Genomic DNA, 27451 nt, shown 5'->3' on the forward strand with positions numbered 1-27451 from the left:
TGATGCCCTCTTCTGGCCTCTGGGCGAACCAGGCACTGATGTGGTGCATATGTGTGCAGACCAAACACCTATATTCCTGAAACATATGAAACTTCTTTAAAACACAGAAAGATCCCTAAGGTCATCTTCCCCCATTATGCAATGTTGGGGGATGGGCAGTGAAGAACAAACTCCATCACTAAGTTATGTATGCCTAGACCAGCCACATTTACAATTAGTTTCCAAAATGTGGATGAAACTTTATTATCATCTTCAGTGTACAGTACAATCATTAGTCAAATATCAAGTACTTGAAATAGCATAATGGAAATACAAATTTAAATGCTAAGCAAAAAGATAATGGGTAGGTAATTTTGTAAGTAAATTACCAAATAAAAAGACAACACTGGCTGCCTGTTGACTTTTTGAACATATTCCATGTAACAGCCAAGAAAATGTTTTATACTATAAAATTCTATATATTTTTAGGAATTTTCTAATATATCAAGATTTATATGAAAAATGAAATTAATTTAAAAATTTTGTTAGAAAACATTAAATATGAACCCAATGTAGAAATCTGAAGGTAGACTATTCCTTTGGCAGAAAATAAATAGCTACAAACATCTTAAAATAAGTACAGGTTCAATAGGATCATGGGAAAAAATATACCTTTACATTTCATATTAATACTGAAATCAGATCAATACAGACTTAACATCATTTTAGGCTAACAATAACTCTGCAACACAAGTTTATGAGTGGAAAAAAATAAAATGTAGGAGGAAGAAATCTTTGCATATATTAAACTTCACAGACACCAATATACACTATTTATATACAGGTCATGTGGCATGTTTTATTATTCCAAAACAGTTGAGCTTTACTGGCTGGTCCCCACGTATGAGTATGCAGTATTTACATTGACTAAATAAAGCTTTTATAATTTAGACAATAACTGAACATGAAATGCACAAACACTAGCATGAACTTACTAAACACAGTTTGGAAGGGAAGGGAAGACATATTCATCTACACAAACATTATCAAGAGCAGCTCTGAACTTTTACATTTATTCAATCTTTAAAGAGCAGAAGGTTGTTCTCGAAACAGGAAGGTGCTGTGTTGCAGTCCATCCTTGTAAGTACATCAGTGAGCTCAGCTGAAAGGAAAAGGCTGCATGAACAACAGAACATGGGGGCTAAGGACTGAAAAAAACCTTCCAGAGTCCTGTATCTGAAAACCAGATACTCACAAAATACAGGCTTACAGGGACTGCCTACTGTCTCTTCTGTGTCGACTATTTTATGCAGTAGTAGGTTCTAGAATAAAGTTTCTCTGAAAAAATAAAGTACTTATAACCAAGTATCTGTAAATAGATAAATGACAAAATTTCCAAATTGTCTCCCAATGGATTTTTAATAAAGATTAAGAGCTTAAAAATATATAGAAGTGCATTCATGCAAAAACTTTAAAAAATTAAGTTTAGAACATTTCCCAGTGTAAATATCATGGATCTGAAACATGTGCATCTATGTTTTCTAGTTTGTGTTGTGTAAAAAGTTAATACTATAAAGTACTGTGCAAAGTTTTAAGAGAAAATCCCTATGAGTTTACCACCGATTCTCACAGTATGTGGGATCTTGTACTATGAACTAATTTAAAGCATGAGCTTCAGAGAAGCAGCCTGACCATGTCCTGTCAGCTTCGTGTCCACCAAACCGCTGCCTGCTGTTTCTGCAAAGGCTCAGAATTACTTCTGAGGGAATGCACAATTCCTTCACGATGACACGTGAAAGCTTGGCATGATGACAGCTTTCCAATGGAGTGTCAATCACTTCTGTAAGAAAGTAACGCCCACCTTATACTTAACACCCATGATGGTTTCTATCACATCAGAGTATGGGGAGTGTCTCCTGGCTCAGATTCACTGAGAATCTCTAAGAAGAAAGTGCAGTGTCTGCATATGTGGCAGGCAGAAAATCTAAAGGATGGCACCTTCATTAGACATCTGCCAAAGTCACTAGAAAACAATTCTAAATACCAGGGACACTAGTATGAAAGAATGCCCTTCCTGGGGAAGGCTAACATCTCGTGGGGCATTCTTTGGCTCTCAGCTGTCAGAGGACTGGCTAACTGCTTTGGAATATTTGCATTTAAATCATTTTCACTGTTAATAACAGAAAATATTCTTTTTACCTTCCAAATTGTTCTTGCTTCTGTAGACAAGTTTATGCTAATTACTACTCAGCATTACACTGAGAGCAAACGTGACAGCACTGCAAACACAACTGTAATTTAAGGAGCCGACAGGAACTATGCTGGCAAGCTAAAGGCTTGCACTAGAAGATGTTCGCCTTTTAAAATAACAGGGTGTGGGAAATTCGAGAAGTGCAGACAAAAACGTTTAAAGGTCTTCAGTGCTCCTCAAAATCACATCTTAGAGCAAACCGTGGCTTCTTTAAAGAGAAAATGTCATACCATGTAGTGTCGCAAGGCTACTGAGTGCGGACCCAGAAAGAACAGCCAGACTAACTCAGAACATCCAAGCTGCCTTTGACCAACAGACCAGCTTCAAGCGAAGTGAATTGGAAAAACAACCCTTTTATGGCCTTCAGGGTAAGGTGGAGTTTTGTGCTTTATTTATTCATGGTTCTTTTTGAGAGGGAAACTTAATATTTCAGATTAGAATGCCCTGGGTTAAGTGGCACACCCATATAGACAGTGAGCAGGTCCCGGTGTCTCTAAAGGAGTGGCTGCTGGTGGTAACTTGCTTGAGGCTGTGCAGCTGGAGGTGCAGGAACTGCCACTGGAAAGCCAGCCAGCTGAGGCAAACCGGATGCCGTGTGCTGGAAAGAAGACAGCTCTGCAGACATCCCCATGGGCTGTGTGTACGCAGCTGTGCCAGCAGCCGCCTGCAGACGAGAGCTCTGGCTCATGTAAGGATTGGAAACAGTGTCCTGTCCAGTGCTGCAAGCAAAGTTTCACAAAGAAAATCACATTTACTTCTGCCCAAGTTGCAGCAACAGATCATCATGACAAACAGGCCTTTTTCATTTTTGTTTCCAGCTTACGTAGCCATCATACTAGTAATTTAATTTTGTTTGTTGGTTAGTTGGTAGGTTTTTTGAGACAGTGTTTCTCTGGGTAGCCCCAACTATCTTAGAATTCACTCTGTAGACCAGGCTGGCCTTCAACTCACAAAGATCTGCCTGCCTCTGCCTCCTGAGTATTGAGATAAAAGGCATGTACCACCACTGCCTGACATAATTATTTTATGTGTACTCAGAAGAACAGGACTGGAGAGCTGACTCAGGGTGTGAAGACAGTGTCCATCATGAAAGCACAAAGAGTAAACTCGGATCTCTAGCAAACCCCAGGACAGGGAGAGAGACTCAGGCTTTTTGTCTGACCAGTCTAGCCAAACAGTGTTTCAGATAAGTGAGAGACTAGACTGCAAAAACTAGGTGGGTGGAGCTGGAGTGACGGCTCAGCAGCTAACAGCACTGGCAGCTCTTCCAGAAGAGCAAGCTTGATTCCCAGCACCCACACGGCAGTTCACAACCATCTGTAACTATTTCTAGGGGATCTCAGATCCTATTTTGGCATAGAAGGCATCAGGCACACAAATAGTGTCCAGATTGAGACTGAAGAAGACATCCTGACCTCTGACATACCCATATGGGCAGCAAACTAGCAGGTAAAGGTACCCACAGAAACACCCCTACACAGCACACAAAATTAAAGAAAAAAGAAAGGAGAGGGAACAAACAGTGGCAGGCACAAGGTCACAAAAGTGGCCAGAGAAGTACCTGAGACAAGCTGAGGAGATGGGTGAGGAGGGTAAGGCTTCCACACCAGCACAGTGAGGAAGGTCAAAGAGCTACATTGGAGAAAGGCCTAGCTGCAAGAGGGAGAAACAAATCTGACAAGAAGGAAACTGTTCCTTCTACCTGAGATGACAGTGAGCAATGATCTGTCTGTCTGTCTTTAAGGGCAGAGTCTTACTTTATAGTACGATGTAGACCAGACAGGCTTTGCACTCACAGGAATCTGTGTGCCTCTTCATTGAAAGTACTAAGATTTTACACTTTTTACTTAAACCTCGGGGTTCCATGCAGTAGTTACAATGAGGTAATATCTTGTAGTCTCTGGTACATTATAATAGACTTTCTTTTTTTTTTTTTAACTATTTATTTATTTATTATATGTAAGTACACTGTCACTGTCTTCAGACACCCCATAAGAGGGCATCAGATCTCATTACAGATGGTTGTGAGCCACCATGTGGTTGCTGGGATTTGAACTCATGACCTCTGGAAGAGCAGTCAGTGCTCTTAACCACTGAGCCATCTCACCAGCCCTATAATAGACTTTCAATAATAAGCTAAGGGAAAGGAATGTTCACAAAGCAACAGCAGGGAAGATTAGAAGGCTTATTTAACTATCTTTCTCCAAAACCTCTCACTCGAAGTTCTGAAGGCATGAGGATGCAAACTGCACTGCCTGGGACTCCTGTGGCCAGCTACCGAAGCAGGGGCCTGCTCAAGATGCACCCTTTGCCATCACACTCCCAAGCTTCCCTGTGACAAGAGCTTAGCATACTCAAAAACAGAACAGTGTGGTCTGCATCAGACCCCTGCACAGAACGCTATGGGGCTGATTACATAGACAGACTGACTCACTCACTCTCGAGAGGGAAACAGACCACACAGAAGGACTTTGCTTTTCTCCTATTTCTACTATGACATAAATATATTTAAAACATACTTAATTTTAAATCACACCAAATGAGTTGCTTACAGTAGAGGATTAATGTTGATATACCAGGTCTTTCTCCAAAATACCTACTGGTACTCAGAATAATGAAACCATGGTGTAACCCACAGATACAGGCTCACTTACTTTTCAGGCAGTTCTTACACCTACTCATGCACTTTGATGAAACGGACCTTAGAGAGCAACTACATATAACACTGAATACATATTTTCTGTGAGAAAATAGGTAGGAAGATTTAAAATATGATTTTCAGAGAATGCTGGTATAGAATAAACCAAATTCCACTGCCCAATCTTACTTCCTTTTATGGGTGAAAGCAGTAACTTTTTTTTTTTTTTTTTTTTTAATATTTAGGAGTACATACAGGTATGTGCCCCTAGCATTGCTTCATTAGGCTAACTTACCACAGCACAGTACCAAGAATACCATGGCATCAATTCCTACGAAGGCCATTACAAGATAAAGATTTTTGCCTAGGGTCTTAACTGTGGGTTTAAATCTCAGCAACTATCAAGGTATTCGTTAAAGCAACACCACTCTATTCAGTGAGAGTAGCAATGCCCACTTCAGCAGCTCCCCTTAAGAGTAAGAAGGGAGAGCTGGCATAGCAGCACACACCTTTGATTCCAGGACTCAGGAGGCAGAGGGGATTGATCTCTTAAGAGTTCAAAGCCAGTCTGGTCTAAACAGTGAATTCTAGGACAGATAGGGCTATGTAGAGAAACCCTGTCTCAAACAAACAAACAAACAACAACAAAAGTAAATATTGGAAATGTTACTGTAAAGAGAAGAGTGTGTAAGTTCTTGTTCTAAAACTAAGAAAATTAACACAGCTCTCCAAAACTTACCTTAAATACGGAGGTTGGACAGTGTGTGCTGTTACTGAGTTCATATTTGGAGGCAGAGATCTCAGCGAGCCCATAGGATCAGGTCCTAGGTTATAGCTCTGGGCAACTGATACTTGGGGAATGCCATGACCCAGGTAGTTTCCACCATGTGACTGGACTGGATACGTCTATTAATCAAAGAGAAAAAACTTTGCTCTCTCAATGATTTAACTAAGCATACTTAAAACCTTAAGACATAAAAGAAATCAAATGTTTAGCTATTTGGGAACAATCTGATTCTACTGATCTTTCCATACTGGAACAAAAAGTGGAGATTCTCCAATTTATGCTATCTAATCAATGAACTTTTGCAATGTGTTCTTCTTTGATTTTCCAGGAGTTTTGACAAAAAAAAAAAAAAAAAAAAGTGGCAGCTGTATTTTTAAGTAGAAGGTTGGACTCTATCAAGAGTGGCTCTTAACAGACATTTTGCCATAGACCCTTCCCTTGAAGGGAAACCCGTAATTCCTCCAGATCACCATGAGAATGACTACTCCAACTCCCCCGCTATGGGAGAGAAGGTTAAAACAGAGTACCTCTCCTGCTGTGGAGTGGTACTGGTAGGTGTGGTCTTGCTGGAGAATTGTGTCAGTGGGGGGTAGGTTTTGAGGTTTCAAATGCTCAAACCAGGATGTGTGTGTGTGTGTGTGTGTGTGTGTGTGTGTGTGTGTGTGTGTGTGTTTCTGTTGCCTGCTGATCCAGATGTCAAACTCTTGGCTCCTTCTCCAGCCATGCCTGCCATGAGGACAACAGACTAAACCTCTGAACCTGTAAGGCAACTCCAATTAAATGTTTGCCTTTGTAAGAGTTGCCATGGTCATGTGTCTCTTCACAGCAACGACTTAAGATACCTGCCTTCAGAAGAGATGAGAAAGAAGGAGCTATGAAATAAGACAAAGTGCACCCTTAGGAAACTGCAAAAAGTCACTGGATTCTTACGTAAACCTATGCAATTTTCACAGTAACGGCCCTGTAAGGACAGAGTCTGCCGGCCTACTCATAACTGCATTCAAAAAGCAATCCATATGTTTAATAAATACTATACAGTACTAATCATTGCTCAAGTTTTATTTAAAGCAAAGATTACATTAAAATCTAGGATAACAGGAATGCCAAATAAACTACATTAAATGCAGTGATATCCTCTTTAGCAATGACTGGCAATCCACTGCCAAGAGGCTGAGACGTAGGAACGGGCTTCTGGGGTTCACCACTTGTATGTGTACTTCTCATACATGACCCATCCACTCTTAGATCATAGGATTTTCAAAACAGAACAGGAATTTTTGAAACTTCAAACATTTCAAGCAAACTCACACGAGTTAACGTATTAAGAGGCTGTGTGAAAACAGTAAACGTTAGAAAGCCTAAAGAAAGGGAAAAGACCAGCTGTACAATCTGCAACCCAGAAACCTACACAGGAGTGGCCTCCCTTTACAGAATGAAGCAGATATACGGTTCTCTGTACAGTGGAGCAGACACTCCTTATTCCACTTTCACAGCAGCAACAAACATCTTTTTAAAAATAGAAGTAAAGGTGAATAAACTTCAGGAATCTTTTTTTTTAACCCAGAAATCCTTTCTAAGCTCATATGTAATTTTCAAAAAGTTCAGAGTATGGCATATTTGATAAATGCTTCTTCTCTGGTGTGACAGTTACCACAGTAACCATTTTAAAAAAATACTTAGCAATTATATTGTGTTACATCATCTAATTTATGCATCCACATTCTAGTTGTTCTCCTTGGTGTTTCCTTCACACACTCCATTGCATGCCAGCTTTCATAGATTAACATGAATTTTGCTCATCCACACTTAATTTAAATTTAATTGGCCAAAATTCGAAAAGTGCTTCAGAATGGGGATACTGAGAAACGTGAGTATTCTCATGTCAGCTGGAGGCACAAAAGCATAGTAAGTACTGGGAAGGCGACTGCTAGCGGGCAGCTTCTGGCAACTGCGTCTCACAGCCCGGAGCAAAGCTTCATCACAGACTTTTAAATCGTGGATCTAAGAACATGTGAAGCATGCTCTGAGGGTAAAAGAAGCTCACTAACTAATCTTTAAATAACTACCTAAGATTTGAAAGGCTTCTAAAGAAATATTCCATCTCCTTGTTAAACAGTATCTAGAGGATGTTGACGGCAGGCTCTACATAAAAGGATCCATACTTGGGGCTGGACAGATGGCTCAAAGGTTAAGAGCACTGGCTGCTCTTTCAGAGGACGCAGGTTCAATTCCCAGCACCCACATGGAAGTTCACAACTGTATGCAACCCCTTTCCAGGTTCTGACACTCTCATACAGACATATTATATACATATTATGTATATGTTTAAGAGCTAACTTTACCAAGGAATCAACCCCTTCGTTAGTGAGTCCATGGTTGGACGTGCTGAAAGAACGTGAGGACTTGCTGGAGAGAACAGGCCACTGGGGGCTTTGGAAGGCTGACCTTGTCCCAGACCTACACTCCTCTGCTTCCCAGCCGCCAGGAGGATGGAGCAGCTGTACTCTACCTCACTGCCCTTTTGGGCGAGGACAATGGAGCCAGCTGCCTATGAACTGAGACATCTGAAGCCACTAGGCAGCCAAATAAACTTCCTTCTAGTTGACTTTTCTCAGGTACTTTGTCACAGTGATGGAAAGCAGACACAGTTCCCAGTTTTGTACCTTGTTGTTGTTGTGAGCCTAATCTTTAGTGGCTAAGCCATCTCTTCACATCTTTCCAGCCCTAGTTTTATAATTTTTTTACTCGTGGGCAACAGATCTTTAATAGTATGCTCTTAAACATTTTATTTAAAAAAAAAAAAAAAAAAAACAAACTGAATACTTTCTCAAAAGCAGCGCTCACCTGCACTGGGACTCCAGCTGCTGTGGACGGGTAATGTGCTGGTTGCAGCTTTGAATAGACTGAGTACACTGGCGCTTCGTTCACCAATTTGTTGTATAGGTCCAGAGCTTCCAGCACCTTTACGTTCAACTCAGACAGTTCTGAATGCCTCCTGATGCACAAGACAAGGATTTTCACAGTAAGGCCATGACCGTTTACATGATGACCGACCGTTTAGTACATTTCTATTCGTACATCAAGAGGCTCTTTTCATATGCAATGAAGGACATTCACAAAAGAAAACTGCGAGGAGAAACTGTTAAATTCTGTCAACAGGTTGGTATGTCTTCCTAATAATTACGGGAAAAGTCAAATCTACACCTCATAAATTGCAATCAATTCATAATTTGGGTGCTACAATTTAGCTTAATAAATTATAGATTGATGTCAAAAATTTAATTACAAAGAAAAATAGTCTATGTTTCAGTAAAAGTCTCTGCCTTAATTATAAACCCCATAGTATGTAGATAAAGACCCAGAGCCCCTGTGAAGTACATTGTGACTAAGTAGGTGCATAATGAGAAAAAAGACAGACACATCTTACTCAGATCCTCCAAAGGACCAACTACATTTTTAAAAAATATTATCAAGAAAACACAAGTAAAACCAATATATACACAAGCTAGTCTCCACTGTTCTTTATTCACTTAGTGGCTTAGGGGAAGGAAATAAAACCAGGCACCTTACTGTGTAACAACAAATCCAAGTAAGAATTTCCATATTCACCCAGGAAAGCACACGGTGAAATCCCTCTGATTAATACAATCCTGCCTACTCCCCGGGGAGTAATGAATGACCACGTACAGCCACTGAATTTGTCTAACTAAATGGCTACTTTTTGTGCAGCCTAAAACATCTACAAGTGTATACTGGATGGGACTCATTGTGTACAGGTGAGAAGCAGAAGACGGCCCACCACACAAATGAGCGTCTCTCCTTTAGTAACATGTTATCTGAGCAAACTAACAGGTGCTGTTCCTTTTTTGCAATAATCACAGCTGGCAAACTCTACCTTCAGAAGTATCTATCTGCTGCAAAGCACCCAAATCTACAGAAAATAGGTACGCATATTAACCGTAAGAATCTGGTCTACATAACCCAGTGTACTGATGAAACACTGACACAATAGTAGAAGGCCATGAGCGTCACGCATAAAACCATCTTTCAAGTCTCAGTAACCCAAAGTAAAGGCAAGCTTTTACAGAATTAAACTCAGGACTATACTAGAACAAGTAAGGACAGTGGAGTTTCTTTTCCTTGGAAAGCAAGGTCAAGAGCACAAAAGAAAAACCAGCAAATGAAGTTACACATAACCAAGTACAAGCTTTTATGAAATGGGGAGAGAACACAGAACTTAGAGGTTAATGTGAGCTGGAGAGACCAGGACTCAAGCTGGTCCTGAGGAAGGGTGGACAGGCAAGGTGAAAGTGACGAAGGACAACCAGAATACACAGAGCTAGAGTGAAAAGGCCAACCAGGTGCGGAGGCAGTAGAGAGTCAGATTACAACAATCAGGACATGCTAGCAGTATGAAATCTCACGCTTTGGGATGACAAAGTGAATGTACAATGTAATTTCTAACAAGACAGTTTTACTCTCATTCCTACCCCCCATAGGAATAGCAAACTGCTGGTGATTTATTCAAGGAAAAGTGATTTATATTTATCTTTGAATTTGTCACAGGAGCAAACAATCCACGAGACTATAAAGCACTGTCAAGCTAGACGCTGCATATGAAACACTGACATCAGCTAGCCTACTCACTGCTGGCCAGCCGGCTTTCATTCAACGTTAACTGACAACGGAAATGGGCACTCTTTGAGTTTTAATTCCTTTAGATATTTTTCTTTAGTAAAATTCTTATTTAATAAAAGTAATGTTATGTTGTCATATCTTCCGCTATATGCATGACACCACTCCGTATCAGCAAGTATTCTTCAACAGCAATGATTTCTACTATAAGATACAGAATGTTTAATTTTGAAAAGCAATTTCACACTGAAAGGCATTTTAGCTAGCTGCATTTTTATGGTCATAAATAGCATTGTGTTGAATACCACAACATCTGGTCATTGTACAGCTCCCCAGATTTAGTATGCACTTCAAATGGTTTGGGTAAAGAATATTTTTAGGCCCAGGAAAATGCGTACTGATACTGCTAGCCACACGCATGGCAAACTAGTCATTTTTTGCCTCAACTTTCCCAGTCTGATTACTCACTAATCATTAGTAGCAGATGTATACGTAGGTGTGTGATACTTTCTCTAAAACTATGATCAATCTACGACTGATTGTTTCAGTTTTGTAAAAACACAATGGATTTATAAGAAATATGCTCTGGAGGAGCTGAGAGGTGGCTAGATGGTTAGGAGCACTGGCTGCTAGCTCTCAGGACCTAGGCTTGATTCCCAGCTCACAACCACCTGCAACTCCAGTTCCAGGGATCTGATGGCCTCTTCTGGCCTCTGTAGGCACCAGGTACATACATGGTGCACAGACATACATGAAGGCAAACACTTATACACATAAAATAAAAATAATGTTAAAATACATCATGGAACAAACCATTTTCCCTGAATGAATCACTGTTTGCCATTGCTAGTTTTTAAAAAGATATATTAGAAAATTAAACAACCTAATTCTTTTCTTCATGTATGATTTATAGAGCAGCTCAATCCCTAGGGGCTGGAAAGGGAGGAGAACAGAGAGTAATTCCTGCCCCCTTGGACTTCATCGCTCAAGCTTCTCCTTCCAAGCTCAGAGAGCTGGGAATATCCGTGTCTACCAGCAGTGCTGATGTCTGTTCTCAGAGCAGCAACCCCAGGGAGACGAGGGAACAGAAAGGGCAACAGGAACACAGAGACATGAGTGAAGACAGGAGAAGTTGCTGCACCGCATTTAGCTCCCCAAATAAGGGACATCTCACTTGTTATATTCACAGATGTCACTCCTGGGTCTGTCACAAGTCAATGCTCACCTAAAATGTCCATTTTCATGTTGTCCTCGATTCACTTCATTCTTTAGTACTCAGTTTCAGCCCCCAAAACAAAGTGACTGACGTGATAAAATGCAGGGGTCCACGGCTCTATGCAGGCCACATTACTGCCATTGATGAAAATAATGTTCCCAAAGTAAATAGCATCACCAGAAACCAGCTTTAAGAGTCTGGCAACTGAACAGTAATTGCAGTAGACACTTAATCCCATGAACACTTTCACCAGCTGTAAACCCACTCAAAACAAGTAAAGACCTCCTCACCTATCAATCTCTTCAAGTTTTTCATCTATCATTGGACCCATTTGTTGGCAAATATCTGTAATACAGAAATAATTACAAATACAGAAACTTGATGCAGCTTAAGTCATTTTCAACAATCTTTAAACAAGAGAATATTCATCATCATTCAAAATATAGAGAAATAAGCTTATGCCAAGAAAGAGATGACAAAAGATCTATTTATAGTACCTTTACTGTCATATATTACTATCACAAACCAGAGGCAAGGTCAACATTAGAATAAAAACTTCATCATGATCCTGGAGTCATTAACCAAGTTTACAGGCTGTGACAGTTATCCCAAAGTCTGAAAAGTTTCTACAGAACTCTTAGCTAAGTAAAGTGAACCTGCTTCATATGTATAAAGTATGCACACACATGCACAAACATTATTTCTGGTGACCTGAGTTTGATCCTAGGGGCATTCAAGTGGAACAGAGAGCCAGCTGCATAAACATATCCTCTGGCTTCCACATGTGCATATGGCATGCTCACCCACACAAACACGATGCACATTCACGAGTGTGTGAATGCACACACACTAATAAAAATCTAAATACTCCATATAATTCCCAAATGTAAAAACAAATATAATAGAAAAACCATATTCATAACCAAGCTTCCTTTTATTTAAAAAAAAAAAAAACAAAACAAAACTAAGCTTTATCTATTCACTGTACTGTTTTCACAAAGGTCATTGTTTGGTTTCTGACAGGGTCTCACTCCATAGTCTAGACTGGCCTTGAACTCATGGCACTCCCCCTGCCTTATTCATGTAGGAATTATATGTATAATCCCCCTATGCCCAGAAGCCCAAAGTACCAGGATTTTTTTGTTTGTTTCCCTGGTTGGTGTTTGGTTAGAAATCCAAGAAGGATTCGTAAAACACAAAACATCTGTTTTTGCTTTAAACTCTTAGAGACTAAATGATACACAGAAGACAGTTAAACAAAAATAAACTTTTACACTTTGATTTAATATGATGTGACTTCTGTTTTGTTTTTTGTTTGTTTTCAAGACAGGGTTTTTTTCTGTAGCCCTGACTGTCCTGGAACTCATTCTAAGATCTGCCTGTCTCTGCCTCCCGAGTGTTGGGATTAAAGGCGTGAGCCACCATCACCTGTCTCTGCTGTTATTTCTAATTCTGCCTTTTCCTTAGCCAATTTCACCAGTGAGCTTACAGAAATACAAAGGCTCCTTTCGTGAAATGGACACAGGCTGTGACAATATCTTCCAGGTGACACTTCTATTATTTTATTATACAAATCTGTTTCTCACCAGAATTTCAAATCTTAAAAAGCAAACAGGAAGCAGAAAAAAAAAAAACCCTTCAAGATACTGTAAATAGGTAATATATATTAAGATGAGTTCAATATTAAGTAATACCTTCCAAGTCCAAGAGGTCTTGGGAGTCGGGTTTTGAATCTTTTGGATCTATGCTCTGGAGAATCTGCAGGGCTCTATCCATCTTACCCTAGAAAAGCAACGGGAGATTCTGTCAAGTCCAAGGAGTTAACTGTGGGGAATGGAAAAGCACTCTTCCTACATATTCTAAAAGATAGTATACTTTAAAAATTCTGGTAGTTTATTAAAGAGAAGGTCGATACCTCATCTATATAAACAGGCTCAGGTTCCGTTTTCTTAATTTCCTCCACATCATCATCAGCTACATTCAATTTGTCCACCGTTGCTACAGAAACAAAATAAGTTTTTAGGTTTTTCAACATTTACATCAACATTACAATTTAGTCATTAAATTTCTAAGTGGTCTATTATTATCCATAGGAAAAAAGTAGAAGCTCCTTAGTCATCACACTTCATAATCAATATATTACATACAGTCATTCATTTATGCCACAATATTTACTCAGCACTCACAGTGTGCTAAACCTCCTTCCCAGTGCTTCGATACATGCAGGGAGTAAACAGAATCATCTGATGTTCGTGGAACTCACGTTCAAGTGGGAAAGAGAGCCGCACCCACGGGCACTGTTAATACAGCTACTTTCCTTAAAACTGACTGCTACTACCGAGATGAACAAATGTACAAGCGGATAGACTTTTATCACTAAGCTAGTTTCACTTATAACTGTATGTTCCATCTATACTCTGACCTCCTATATTTATAAATAAAAAAACTCATCCTGTACTTCCTATTTGAACAAAACATAGACCCAACTTAACCTAACTTTAACCTAAGAGTTAAAATAAAGCTACAACAAAATAGTATTTCATAAAGATGTTTTAAAATAACTTATAAATATGCATATCCTGAAAACTACTAATACAAGTTCCCTGGAGCACTGCTATTTGTACTCAATGTTAATTAAACTTTGATGGAAACAAAGTTACTACAAAACACAATGTAACTAAAAGATGAAGTCCAAGGAACTCCTGCCTTAAGTGTTTGGCTAACTTTGAATTAATTACATGTAAAGAGCGCTCAACAAGCCACAGGGATACAGTGAAGATCAAGGCAGCCTTTCATGCCAGGCGCGGTGGTGCATGCCCTTAATTCCAGCACTGGGAGGCACAGGCAGGTGGATCTCTGTGAGTTCAAGGCCAGCCTGATTTACAAAGAGAGTCCGGGACATGGACCTAACTTAGCGCACTGCACATGCTGGGGAGTCATTCTACTACACTCTCAGCTAAATGCGCTACTGTTAAAAACAGCAGGTCAGTCTCTTAAACTATGCCAAGAGAAAAATCACTGAATATGATGTCTTCTATGCTTTATAAAGTTCTCTGGAAAGTTCCCAAGGCTCCTATCAAGTAAGAAAGCCGGAGAAAAAGCAGTGCAGTCTGCATCTCCATGAACAAGTCTCCCTTCACCCAGCTTCATTTCTCCACGTTCTTCACTCTACGCTATGAATACGAACGCTGTACGTGAGCATGACATTTTCACCACATGCTCGTTCTGTAGAACGGGGAGGGTCAGCTCTGCCTCAGCAATGGTCTGAGTGCACTCTGGAGCCAGACAGGAGGCCTTCAGCATTCTGGCTCTATCCCGTACTAGACAAGCTTCTCCACCTCGGCCTCCTCTATCAAGGGCAGGAGAGCATGGGAGAGTGCTGACGGGTTGGCAGCTGCTGTCACCGGCAGCATTACTAAGCTGCTTCTGTGCACTTAAGATCTCCCACAGCATGCCTGGGCACCAAACGCCTGTGTCCTCGGTGTGGCTGACTACACGATTTATAGTTGCAGGTGAAGGTCAGTGGCCTACAATCATATCAAGGTGGAATAAAATGTAAAACTTAAGGACTCACAAGGTCTATCATCTTGCTCAGCACTTGCTGACTAGGGCCTATGTGGTCCCCGCCTTCACTGTGGTTCCAAAACCATTTTGTACAGATCAGATACAAACTGCTTCTCAGGTTTTGACTTAAATACTTATTTTACGTAATCATCACTATACACATCAACACCCAAAGATTTTGAAATACAAAGTAACAGCTCTCGGAATTGACATGTAATAAATGTACTTCATCTCGCTAAGAAGTAAGTTAAGTTGCAAAGCTATAGACACACAATTAAAAAGAAAGCAAATACTAATCTACCTTTTTTTTTTGGTCCTGGCTGGCCAGAAACTCACTATGTTAGTCAGGAACTCACAGACATCTGCCTGCCTCTGCTCCCCAAGTGCTAGGATTAACAGTGTGTGCTACTACTCAAACATCAATAATAAACTCAAGGGAAGATAACTTCAGTGGACTGACATTTCTCTGTGAAAGCAACACCTTCTCACCTTACCTGCCTCAGCCTCTGTGCTTAGGTCAGCCGTTACAAAGTTGGAGGGGAAGAGTCCTGTCCCTCTGTGATTTTCTCCTTCCCACCAATTGGCGTCACTGAAAACAGCATGAGAAAGGTCATTTGCTATTCTCCATCCTGTCAAGAGAAAACTAAACACAGCTACTGGACTTTCACATTTGTTTCCATCCGGCTATATTAAAAGTTGTTTTTCTTAGCTAGGCACAGTGGGACAAACCTGTAATCCCAGCACTAGAAAGCCAGAAATACTTTTTTCTTAAATTAATGAAAAGATATTTAATATACTTAAATCAAAGAAAACCTATATCCCATGCCTACCTTTTGAATCAATTATCAGTGACTAACCACAGCCCCAATCCATCTTTCGACACTACCAGCATCCAAGGTACAGGCAGCCCCCGTCCCTGTCTACTTTCCATCCTTTCACACACATAAAGAGAACTGAACTGACGCATGTACGGAGACGTGTGCCACTCCAGGGAGAGCGTGTAGTTCCATGATTAATACTTCCGGTGCCACTCATCTCTTTAAAGTTCTATCACAAGAGCACATGCACTCAGTCATTTCTGTGAGGATGAACTTCTACAGCTCATTCCAGGGCATTCCCAGGCTCCCAACATTATAAAGACTGAAGCGTGCAGGGAGGTGGTGGGAGAGAGACGCCTTTGGGAGGTAAAAGTAGATGATCTCTGAGTTTGAGGCCAGTCTGGACTACAAAGTGAGCTCCAGGACAGCCAGGACTACACAGAGAAACTCTGTCTCAGAACAAACAAACAAGACTGGCTAGTAACCACTCTGGATTAGAAAGCCCATAAGCAACAACTGTTCTAGGTTTGTTCAAGACAGTGACCTGCAAGCTAGGTGTGTTCATTCATCTATAGCTCTTAGTACTTGAAAAAACTGAATGAGCCCCAGAGTTCAAGACCAGTCTGGATAAAAAGGCCAAAACAATGAAACTATTTCTGAAAGAATTGAGGGATGGGGGTAGGGAGAAGGACGGACACTCAGGCAAACTACTTGCTGGCTCATGCATGCTTAGATTTATAGATATTGTCAAATGTTTATTAGAAAGACTGGTAGGTCACATTCCTTCTCCCCCAAGACCATGAGGCAGTCATTTTCCCCACATTGGTAACTGTCCATGCCAACATCTGATACCAGAGAGAAGGCAAGTCATGCTTCATCCAGCTCACCAGCATTCTCCAGGGTTCACTAGTAGAGTATACTGCCTCTTCCACAAACTGCTTTTGCTTTTTTGAGACAGGGTTTCTCTGTGTAGCCTTGGCTGTACTGGAACTTGCTCTGTAAACTGCTCTTCTTTTTTTTTTTTTTTAATATTTATTTATTTATTTTATATGAGTACATCATAGCTGTCTTCAGAGACACCAAAAGAGGGCATCAGATCCCATTACAGATGGTTGTGAGCTACCATATGGTTGCTGGGAATTCAACTCAGGACCTCTGGAAGAGTAGTCAGTGCTTTTAATCACTAAGCCATCTCTCTCTCCAGCCCCAAACTGCTCATTCTTATCTTTGCCTGTTTAGTTTTTCCTACTGGATCACAGGTATTTTTTTCATGGATTCTAGTTTTCTATGTACCTACAATGGCAACTGCTTATCTAAATTAAGACTGCCTCTGCTTTCAGGCCAATTCAGTAATTGTTTTCTATGTCTTACATGCTTTTTATCTTTCTCTGCCCTAAATTACTGTGTATTCCCCCAGAGACTTGTCTAATAATTCAGATTTTTTTTTTTGTCTACCTCCCATGCTTAGGTCACTAAATCATGTAGAATCAAACTGTATGTGCTGTGTGAAGCAAACTTTAATTATATAAAGAGCTAATCAATGCAGCAAAAATTACCAAAGTTCACTAAAAAATGCTCCAAGCCTTGCAGACTTGATTTAATGGGGGTGGGGGATACCCGGGGGAGGCGCACCCACTCAGAGGAAGAGAGGAGGAGAGGATAGGGGTAAGGACTGTGGGAGAGGAAATGAGCAGTGAGCAGGATGGAAAGTGATTAGGTAAAAAATTAAAAACAAAAAACAAAAAACAAAAAAACCAAACAAGCCTAATGCCTGCTCCCCTAACTATCACAGCAAGCTGTGTCTGTTCCTGAGCCTCTCTCAGTGTCTCTCTCTCTCTGTCCCGACCATTTAGAGGAATTCCTCAGCTACAATCTCTCTGTGGATTCTGTTACTTGCAGTCAATCATGCTCCAAAGAGAAAAAGACTGCAAACGTCAGCAATTCCTCAGTTTAGATTGCAGTCATCTCCTAGGAGGTGAATCCTATGAGCTTCTGCACCCCTCACGGCGGCTGGTTATTTTACTTTCTGGACATTATCATGTCTCCAAAGTTCTTCAAGTTCTTTAGGAAAGAGAATTTCAAAGGGAGTTTAACTGAGAATGCAGTTAATTCATGTGAGATGAGAAAACCTAAATCTTTACAATATTAAGGTTTATCACTCTACTTATGTTTATAAATACACTGTATACTCTTATGTCTTAATTTTCCAAGAATTTTGTAGATTTTCCATAAAGGCCTCTAATACTTTTGCAGGTTATTCATTACTAGATCACTTTATTTTACATGTAAGTATGTGTGCTTGAGTACGTATGTGAACCACATGCATGCAGACACCCCAGTAGGTCAGAAGAGGCATTGCAACCCCTGAAACTGGAGTTGCAGATGATTGTGAGCTGCCGTGTTGAGCCAGTGAGCCAAATCCAGGTTCCCTAAGTCCTCAAAACTGCTGAGAGAGTTTCTGTTATTACTGTGAATGACATCTTTCCTACTACATTTTCTAAACATACCACTGATTTTTGTACACTAAGTTTATATCTAGTAACCCTAACCTAAACTTAACTGTTAACCAATACCATTGATTCTCTTGGACTTTCCAAGTGGACAGTCACAGTTCTCTGGAAAGAACCCTTCTTATCTACTTCCTAGAATTTCATGTGACAAACTTGATTCTTAAGGATGCTTTTGATTTTTCCTTTTCTTTTTGGTAGGACTAGGAAGTCTATCCAAAGCTTTTTCATGTTAGGTTCAAACTCTGAGCTAAGGAAGAATCCTAGGATTAAAGATAAAGCTATCTCCATGTCTCTGAAGCATTTCATTTACTGAGTTCCACAAAGATATAAAAGAGCTATCCATCACCTAAATTCTTAAGATCAAAGAATAATCTATCAGTAGCCCATATATTTTGTATGCTAATTTCTACACAAGCAAGAACTCTCCATGAAAACACGGCCTCCTCACTTGTGTCTGTCACACGAGCACTTGGCTACAGTGGCAGAGAGAAACGCAGCTGAGACAGGTGACTCCTCAAGACTGAATGAAGCTGACTTGTCAAGATGAAAAGGAAATTAGGCTGTCAGAATAAAAACAGCATTTTCCTGCATTCATTATGGAAAACAAGAAAATAAAACAAACAAAAAACCTACCTTTTGTATTCTGAGATTTAAAAAAGGAGATTAAGGTTCTCCCATCTAGTTTTAGGTCTTGGGCTGATTTAACTACTTAGTTAAATCTGCTTCCCAAGCCTGATGACCTGACTTTGACCCCTAGAACCCGATGGGAGATGGAAAGAGTTGTCCTCTAACCATCACACGTATGACACAGCACACATGTGTGCCCTCCCCATAAATAAATAGGTTTAAATCTTAGAACCAAGGAAAACTTGAGCCTTTCTCTTCAGCTATGAGCTCTAAGCAAAACAACTTCCTGATGACTCTTGTAACGACAGTGGCAAAAGGAAAGCAATGCCCTTGATGAGTAAGATTGTCCTATAAGAAAACCGCAGCTACCACGGCTACCACGGGCAAAGAAGCAATAAACTCAGACACTGCGCTGATACTGTCCCAGTCATTTTCTTAAAGATTCTTACTTTTTAATCAACCCTTCTGTTGAGTACTTAGACTCCTTTCAGTTTCTTACAATTTTTTTTTTTTTCAAAATCAACCCAAGGGGTTAGGGACATAATACCCTTGAATGTACAAGGCCTGGGTTCAGTAGTGAAAAACACGAAAACAGAAACCATTCCATCAAGATTCATCTGAATGCAGCCCCGGGGAAGCCTCCTATCCCACATGTCTACACCAAATGTGAACTGGTTTTCCGAGGCCTGAGACAGCCTCTCTCATGGTGTCACCATGTTCTGTCTTGCATGTCACTGTCTACACAGTCATTTTAACTCTCCTACGTAAGATTCACAAAAACAGAACTGTGTCCTCATTCATTTTTTTTATTATAAATAGTCTATTACATAACATTTTCTCTATAAATACAGCAGCAAAGCAAAACCGTATGTATGTAGCCACTTAAAAATAGGTTAGACTGGGGCCAGCAAGATGGCTCAGCAGGTTAAGGTAAAGCCTGACAGTTTGAGTTCGACCTCCAGAACCCACACGATAGAAGGCTGACTCTTGCAAGTTGTCCTCTGACTCCCACATTACATGGTGGTTGTGTGGGCATACACACGTTCACACATGCATGTGTGTACACAAATAAATGAATGTACTCAAAAAATTAAATTACTTACCTTTACTTCACTAGTATAGAAAAGCAGATACATATGCCATCTTTGTTCATAGCAACAAGCTGTCTGGTCTCACTACTGCAAAGTTTCATCAACTTTAAAAAAGTATTACATTCATGTATCTATTTGTGTATGTGTATGTGGAGGACAGAGGACAACTTGCAAGAAACGGTGTTCTCCTGCCAGCATGTGGGTCCCAAGGACTGAACTCAGGTCCTCAGACTTAAAGTTAAGAATTCTGATACGATGAGCCAACTCAACAGACCATATCCACTTCTTTTAAAAGTATAAATAAAGTTCAAGCAGAAATCTCAATTCTCTATAACCTCAACAATTTGGAAACTGAGACAGAAGGCCTTAAAGGCCTTGTCTCCAAAAATAAACAAACAAGACAGAATGAATGAAAAGAATAAAGAACAGAATTAGGCTCAAAACAGATCAATCTAGTTTGTTTCTTAGAATTGTAAATGATAAAGGAATTGTGAGGGAAATTGTGTGGTAGTATTTTTAGAGACCCAAGCATGGCTTCTGACTGCTTTGATCAAGGGTCTCAGTGTCTACTATGATCTTCAAGAAAATAATAAGAGAATGCTGTATTTTTTGACTAAAGGTCAAAAGCATGAGTATTCCTTATCCTCATCTAAGGAGATTATATATTTTCAGACTATTACACACAGACACACAAAATAAAAGTATAAAACATACCTGTCATCCAAAACAGTAATAATTTCACCATGTTTAAAGGTGAGTTCGTTGTCTTCAACAGCTTCAAAGTCATATAAGGCTCTGACTCTCCGTGCAGCCTTACTATTTAACTGACTCTCTGCAGGGGGGTATAAAGCCTTTGTCTCTGTGTACTGCTGCTTCTGCTCTTGCAACGATAACTCAATAGCTAGGTGGAAAAATTAAAATGTAAACATATCAGAATTAATTTTAACATCTAAAAGCTTTTTAAAAATACTACATAACAATATTATATTTAAGAATAAGTCCAGTGTGTGTTTTCTTTTTTTCCGAGCCAGGGTCTCATGTAGCCGTGAGCTCCCTGAATAGCTGAGACAACCTTTAGCTCCTGGTCTCATCTCCACCTCTCACAAGGTGGGACTTGAGGCATATGCCAGTAAGCCTGTCCAAACACTAAATGGTTAAATTCACGAGGGGACAGGGACACATGACATTTTTTTTAAATAACATTTTTGCTCATCCCTTATTATCATCACAGTCTATAATATACAGCAATTATTTTTATAGCAAACAGATTGTGACATTATAATATGGGTAGTTTTCCATATAGGACACCATGAACATATTTCTGTGCCTGAGTCATAACTCTGGCATTAGGAAAAGGTGAAATGTAATCTCCCCAAAGGTAGAACATGAAATACATATTACTAAAAAATTAAATGAATCAGCTTCATCTTATATCATGTCTTTGCTTTTCCTGACTTTTAAGACCCTACAGCTTTTTGATCTGAGGGAGAATTAAAAACCTACTCATGTTTCTTCTAAGTTTTCTCTCAATAAAGCCTCCCAGAGACTCTTTTCAGCAACACCAAACGATGCTTGATCGCTTACCTTTGGCTATGTCCTCGTCTTCTTTGTTTTTGTTCGCTGATGTCCCGTTCTTGGCAGCAGCCGAGACCGTCTGGAAGCAAATGAGTGAAATGAGCACAGCTATTCTTTCAGAGGAAGCACACGCTGTGTAATTACATGTAGATGCTAATTAAAAAATACTGGTAACTCAGCTCCATTTAAAGCGAGGCTCTTCATGAGCATTTAAGTAGCTGTTCTGAAATACTAACACTAAATATCAGTTTTCAAGAAAACATAAACACATAAGAGGCACACACTGACTGATACTTTAATAAATCTAAGAATCTGACATTGAACTTGGAGAAAGTACTGAAATTATTATAGAACGAACAGAACCTGAGTCTCGACAGTGTAAGGTCTTTTACTCAGGAGAGGCACTCAGAAGCTACTGGCTCAGAGTTCGGACAGAAAGAAGGTTCATCTCCTGAAGTACGCCTCAAGTCCTCTGCTGCTCACTGCAGCTGGGGAGAAGTGGCCTTTCTGACTCACACGAGATCCTCCTGAGTTTGAGGGCCCTAGGACACGTGTCCAGCACTCTGAGCCATCAACAGCTCTTTAATACCCATGTCTGAGAATGGTCAACAGAGGCAGCTCGGCTGCTCTTTATAACTTATCAGCCGTTGCAGCCTCCCTCCGCACCGACTAAAGCTCGCCTCAAGTCTCCAAATGAGTCTCTGGTCCTACACTCCTAACAGCACATTGCTTTCTCACCTCTGGCACACTGACTTTTCATCAGGCAATCCTCAACTCCATGACTCTTTCACAAGAGCCTTTCCCACCATCTCGTCACTCTACTCTCTGTAACACATTCGAGTCTCAACACGCTTCCTCTCTACGTCCTCACCATTGTAATCTGCGGTCCTTCTTGCTTCTTGGTACTAGGACAGACAGCATCTAATCTTCATCCGTCAGCCCTTATCACTGACAATTTAAATTAGTAATTCGTTTCATATATATGACCATTTTTCAGATTTATAATAATTTAAAAAAAAATTTTTTTTAACTTATTTCAGAGGGAGCAGGGGGACACCTAACAATGTGTGTGAGATCAGAAGACTTTCTGAGATGGTTCCCATCTTCCATTTTCACATGGGTTCCTGGAAATGAACTCAGGTCATACCAGAGTTGTATGGCAAGTTCTTTTACCCACTGAACCGTCTCACCAGCCCCTTATCATTAACTGCTTAAACATAAGGCTGACTTGAACATCCTATGCTTTTCACATAATTCCAGACTTTAGAGTAGCATTCGATACATTATTTATATCTGGTTCAATTTCTAAGTTTCTGGTATTTAGAAGAAAAATACCAAAAAATTAGATGTCTCTACTAAACAGAATCTATGTAAGTACTATGTTAGATGCTCAGGGGATGCAGATGGGCAATGGGAAGACATGCACACACACACACACACACACACACACAAGCACACATAAATACAACCCACATCCCTTGCTAGCTTTTGTATAAGTGCCTTCAGACAGTAGACAACCATGGTCTGAATAAATCTCTCACCTGGGAACCTGCTGAAGGAAAAGTAACTCCTTCTTCTTTCATAGACTTAATAGTTGCAGATATCAGACTAAATTGGGGGTCCTTCTGGAATTCTTCTGACCATTCCACCATTAGAGATTTTAGTTTTTCACATACTTTAGGATGAGCCTTTTAAGGAAGTGGTAAAGAAAAAGAAACAAAACAAACAAACAAACAAAAATCCTGAGTTAAAGTAAATAAAAGTGCATGGTGCAGTCTGACATCCTGACTTTGACCCCCAGAACCATACAGTCAAGAGAGAGAAGTGACTCCCTATAAGCTGACCTCTAGCCTCCACACATGCACTGTGACACGTGCGTGTGTGCACGTGCACATGAATATACTCACAAAATAAATAAAAACAATTTAAATTTACTAACAGAGAATCACCACCAAAATCCTAAGATAAACAGAGACACAAGGCAGGTATCCCAGACTAGCCCAGTAACTGACAGATGCATAGCTTATTCACACTGTCAGGTACAGCTGCTTCATGGAAAAAAAAAAAAATCACCCCTCCAGAATACTTTATGTTCAAATGACTAGAAATATTTTATACCAATGGCTATTTGCTCTGTTTTCTTAATACTCTCAGCATGAGATGAGGATTTTTTGCATGAACTTGAACAGTGGCATGAGAATGTTGCTTCAGAGTTTGTGTCTCAAAGAAAACATAAGAGGCCTCCACTCTGCTCTAATATAAAGACATCTAGATATCAATTCTAGTGAGAGTCAATATAGAACAATAATGTCTGGAGTCAAGACTCAGATACCTAGACCTGAATCTCAGTCATAGATACCCATATCCACTATGCCACTTTCTAGCTCTGTGACCTTGGCAAAGCCAAGCTGCAAGAGTGGTTGTTAAAAATAAACAAGGCAGTCTACATAAAATTGTCAAAGCAGTGACCAGACCTCAACCAAGATGAATTCTTACCAATAATACATATACACACAAATATAAATATATATATATGTAAACATACATACATATGCATGCACACACATACATGTGCACACACACACCAGGAAGAAACAGCCAGGATGCTATAATTACCAAAAATCAAGAACAAGAAGTTTTAACTTATTTAAAAGTTACATTGGTAATGCAACTTTATTATACACAATTAAATTAATGCATAGTACATGTATTTTGCAATGACTTAAAACTTCTTTTCAGTTTAGAATTTACCTTATTTTTTATCACAGCACGTACTTCCGTTGCAAAATCACGGGAACATACTTCTAAATGAAATATCTTTCCACAGTTTGCCACACAAGCTCCGAGAAGCTAGCAATTAAGATAAAAACAAATATATAAACATCAGAATGGTCTCTGGCTTAAGTTGCTGAATGGATGCATCTTTAACAGGTCAGCTGACACGACATTTACTCACAGTTAACGCCTGCAGAGCAACATGAGGGACCTTATGGTTTACCCTTTTCATTATGGCTTTTAGGCAATCTTTCGCTCTAGAAAAAAATGGGAAAAAGTTAAGAATTTTGTAACAGTTTCAATTCAAATGTTAAAAATATAATGTATTTCATAACTAAAAGCTTTAAAAATAAAATTCTGCAAATATCTTTGTTAAGTAAGTCTGTGTGGTTTTTCACAGATGTTCTAAAACTGCATATTCTAATATCAAAAGAAAAATCACTTTACTAAAAAGCTAGTCAACATAGAGAACTACACTGTACAAATGTTTTTTTCTCCAGACAGACTGACCTTTCCATCAGCAAAGCCTCATCCTGAAAAGAGCTAGCACAACACACAATCGTAAAAGGCTCACTGATACCCGTGATGTGCTTTGAAAGTAGGGTGCGGCATACGGCACACATCCCCCTGCCGGAGCTCCGGAGCAGCTGCATCCTACCAAAAGCATTCACTGTTTACTTCCGCTCTTCATTGCGTTAACCATTGTGTTTAGAAAGGCTCTCATAAAAGTCACAGAGGAATTCCTCCAATAACCAATGTATTTATTCATGGTCAGCATGCATCCCTGATATAAAAGCCTTAGTTATCTGTCTAAACACAGATCAGATTTTTTTAGGGGGGTGGGGGAACTGGGGATTCAAGACATGGTTTCTTTGTACGGCTCTAGCTGTCCTGGAACTCAGAGATCCACCTGCCTCTGCCTCCTGAGTGCTGGGATTAAAGGCTTGCACCACCTCCACAGGACAGATCAGATTTTCATTGAACACTGCCTTTGTTTCTCAGGACAGGATCAACACAGAACCTAGCCTAAGGATCTCTCTACTTCTAGCTCCTAAACCAAACAGCTAATTAAGTGTCTTGTAGCAAATTTAAAGAAATGCTTCCATAAAAATTTACATGTCAATGCCCTTTCACATGGAGACCGGGGCTAAGCAGGCTCCTTACCCATTGGGAGTGCTTCCAACCCTGTCACAGATGTCCATGATCAGACTCCAGTCTTCTGTGGTGTTGTACTCGTTTGTGGCTTTCTCTGTAAGATGGACGAACACACATAAAAATTACAATACATCTTTGAACAAGCATTAAGATAGCGATGAAGGCCAATGATTAAGAATCTACCTTTTCTCTAGATAAAGACAGAGAGCGAAGGAGGAATTTCGGAAAAGGGTACACTTCTACCAGCTTCAATCTTATCTTATGTATTTTCAAGGTTTAGCTTTTCTGTTTGGGTGGTTTGGTTTTTAAGGCAGGATCTCTCACTCTGTAACACAGGCTGGCCTGGAACTCACCCGGCTGGTCTGGAGAGATGGACTGGTGAATAAGAGCACTGACTGCTCTTGCACAGGACCTGGGTTCAATTCCCAGCACCCACATGGTGGTTCACAACCACCTGTAACCCCAGTCCTAGCATGCACATGACATACGGATATACATGCAAGCAAAATGATTATACACATAAAATAAATAAATCTAAGCAAAAAAAAAAAAAAAAAAAAAAAACCTTTACCCTGCCAAGAGCTGGGATTATAAACATGAGCTGTCAGGGCCAACTTAAATTCAGTTTTAAACTGTATCCTATAATAACATTAACTAAAACTAAATGTTCTCAGATATACCAGTAAAATACCTTCTAAAATTAATGATCACAATTGAAACCAATCCTAATTTGTAACAAAGTTTTTAAAATGTACCATCATACAAAGAAATGTGTATTATCTTTCTTTTTATTTTACATTTATCGTAGTGCATGCATGTGTGTGCACACCCATGTGTGCCACTGCTCACGTGTGGAGGAGGGAGTCATTATCTCCTACCCTTGAACTCAGCTTGTCAGGCTTTACTCACTGACCCCTCTTGATGCATTGAACCGTTCAATGAAATGTTATTTCCAACGGCAAGGAGGGAAACTGATGAGTAAAATATTAAATATAGAAAACTTATAGGCTTGGTGACGCATGCCTTTAATCCCAGCACTTGGGAGGCAGAGACAGGCGGATTTCTGAGTTCGAGGCCAGCCTGGTCTACAGAGTGAGTTCCAGGACAGCCAGGACTACACAGAGAAACCCTGTCTCGAAAAACCAAAAAAAAAAAAAAAAAAGAAAAAAAGAAAAAAAAGAAAGAAAGAAAGAAAGAAAAAGAAAGAAAGAAAAGAAAAGAAAACTTACACAGTGGAGAATACAAAAATGACACATGACACATACAAATTAAGGTACAAAGCACAGGAGTCTCCTGATGTTTTGCTTTGTTGGGACCTAGAATGCTGAGTCAAAAGAAAGCTAAGAACTAAAGGACTTGACATATTTGCAGAAAGGTTTTAAGGTTTCTTTAGAGAAATGTAACTCACATTCTAAGACAGTGCATGCACCTGACAATGAACAGTAGTACAGCTAGTATAATTACAGGCTTATGTAACTATCACCACTAATTTTACAGCATTTCTTTTTCTCCAAGGAAATCTGTCCTGGGGGCTAGAGAGAGGGCTCAGCAGTTAAGAGCCCTGCTTTCTCTTCCAGAAGGTCAGGTTCAACTCCAGCATCCACATGACGGCTCCCAGTTGTTTTCAACTTCAATTCCAGGGAATCCATTGCCCTTCTCTGGCCTCTACCGGCACCAGGAACACAAGCAGTGCACAGACACAGCAGGTAAATGCTCATACACACATACAAATTTTTTTTAAGTCTTTAAAAATAAAACAAAAACCCTGAAGAAATCTGCACTCATGAGCAGACACATCCATCCTTCCCATGTCAAGTTCCTGTCTACAGT

At 39.9% G+C, this 27451-nt stretch overlaps 1 protein-coding gene across 3 annotated transcripts in view; it reads right to left on the bottom strand.

Moving 5' to 3' along the window:
• Nucleotides 1-214: 214 nt before the first annotated feature.
• Stam2 (signal transducing adaptor molecule 2) overlaps nucleotides 215-27451 on the bottom strand; it is a 48073-nt gene continuing 20836 nt past the window's right edge. For 2 of the 3 annotated variants that reach the window (XM_034494858.1, XM_076928744.1), the window contains 13 exons: nucleotides 25631-25715; nucleotides 24648-24723; nucleotides 24443-24541; nucleotides 23233-23379; nucleotides 21701-21770; nucleotides 20831-21017; nucleotides 15565-15659; nucleotides 13422-13504; nucleotides 13201-13288; nucleotides 11797-11851; nucleotides 8500-8650; nucleotides 5608-5774; nucleotides 215-2949 (listed from right to left, as the gene is read on the bottom strand). In XM_034494858.1, coding sequence (XP_034350749.1) covers nucleotides 2724-2949; nucleotides 5608-5774; nucleotides 8500-8650; nucleotides 11797-11851; nucleotides 13201-13288; nucleotides 13422-13504; nucleotides 15565-15659; nucleotides 20831-21017; nucleotides 21701-21770; nucleotides 23233-23379; nucleotides 24443-24541; nucleotides 24648-24723; nucleotides 25631-25715 — 1529 coding nt within the window. In that variant the 3' untranslated portion in view covers nucleotides 215-2723. The remainder of the gene's footprint in view (nucleotides 2950-5607; nucleotides 5775-8499; nucleotides 8651-11796; nucleotides 11852-13200; nucleotides 13289-13421; nucleotides 13505-15564; nucleotides 15660-20830; nucleotides 21018-21700; nucleotides 21771-23232; nucleotides 23380-24442; nucleotides 24542-24647; nucleotides 24724-25630; nucleotides 25716-27451) is intronic. The other variant, XM_076928743.1, reaches the window with a different exon arrangement.

Source organism: Arvicanthis niloticus, chromosome 2 (genome assembly GCF_011762505.2).
Source record: "Arvicanthis niloticus isolate mArvNil1 chromosome 2, mArvNil1.pat.X, whole genome shotgun sequence".
In the NCBI taxonomy this organism is placed as follows: domain Eukaryota; kingdom Metazoa; phylum Chordata; class Mammalia; order Rodentia; family Muridae; genus Arvicanthis; species Arvicanthis niloticus.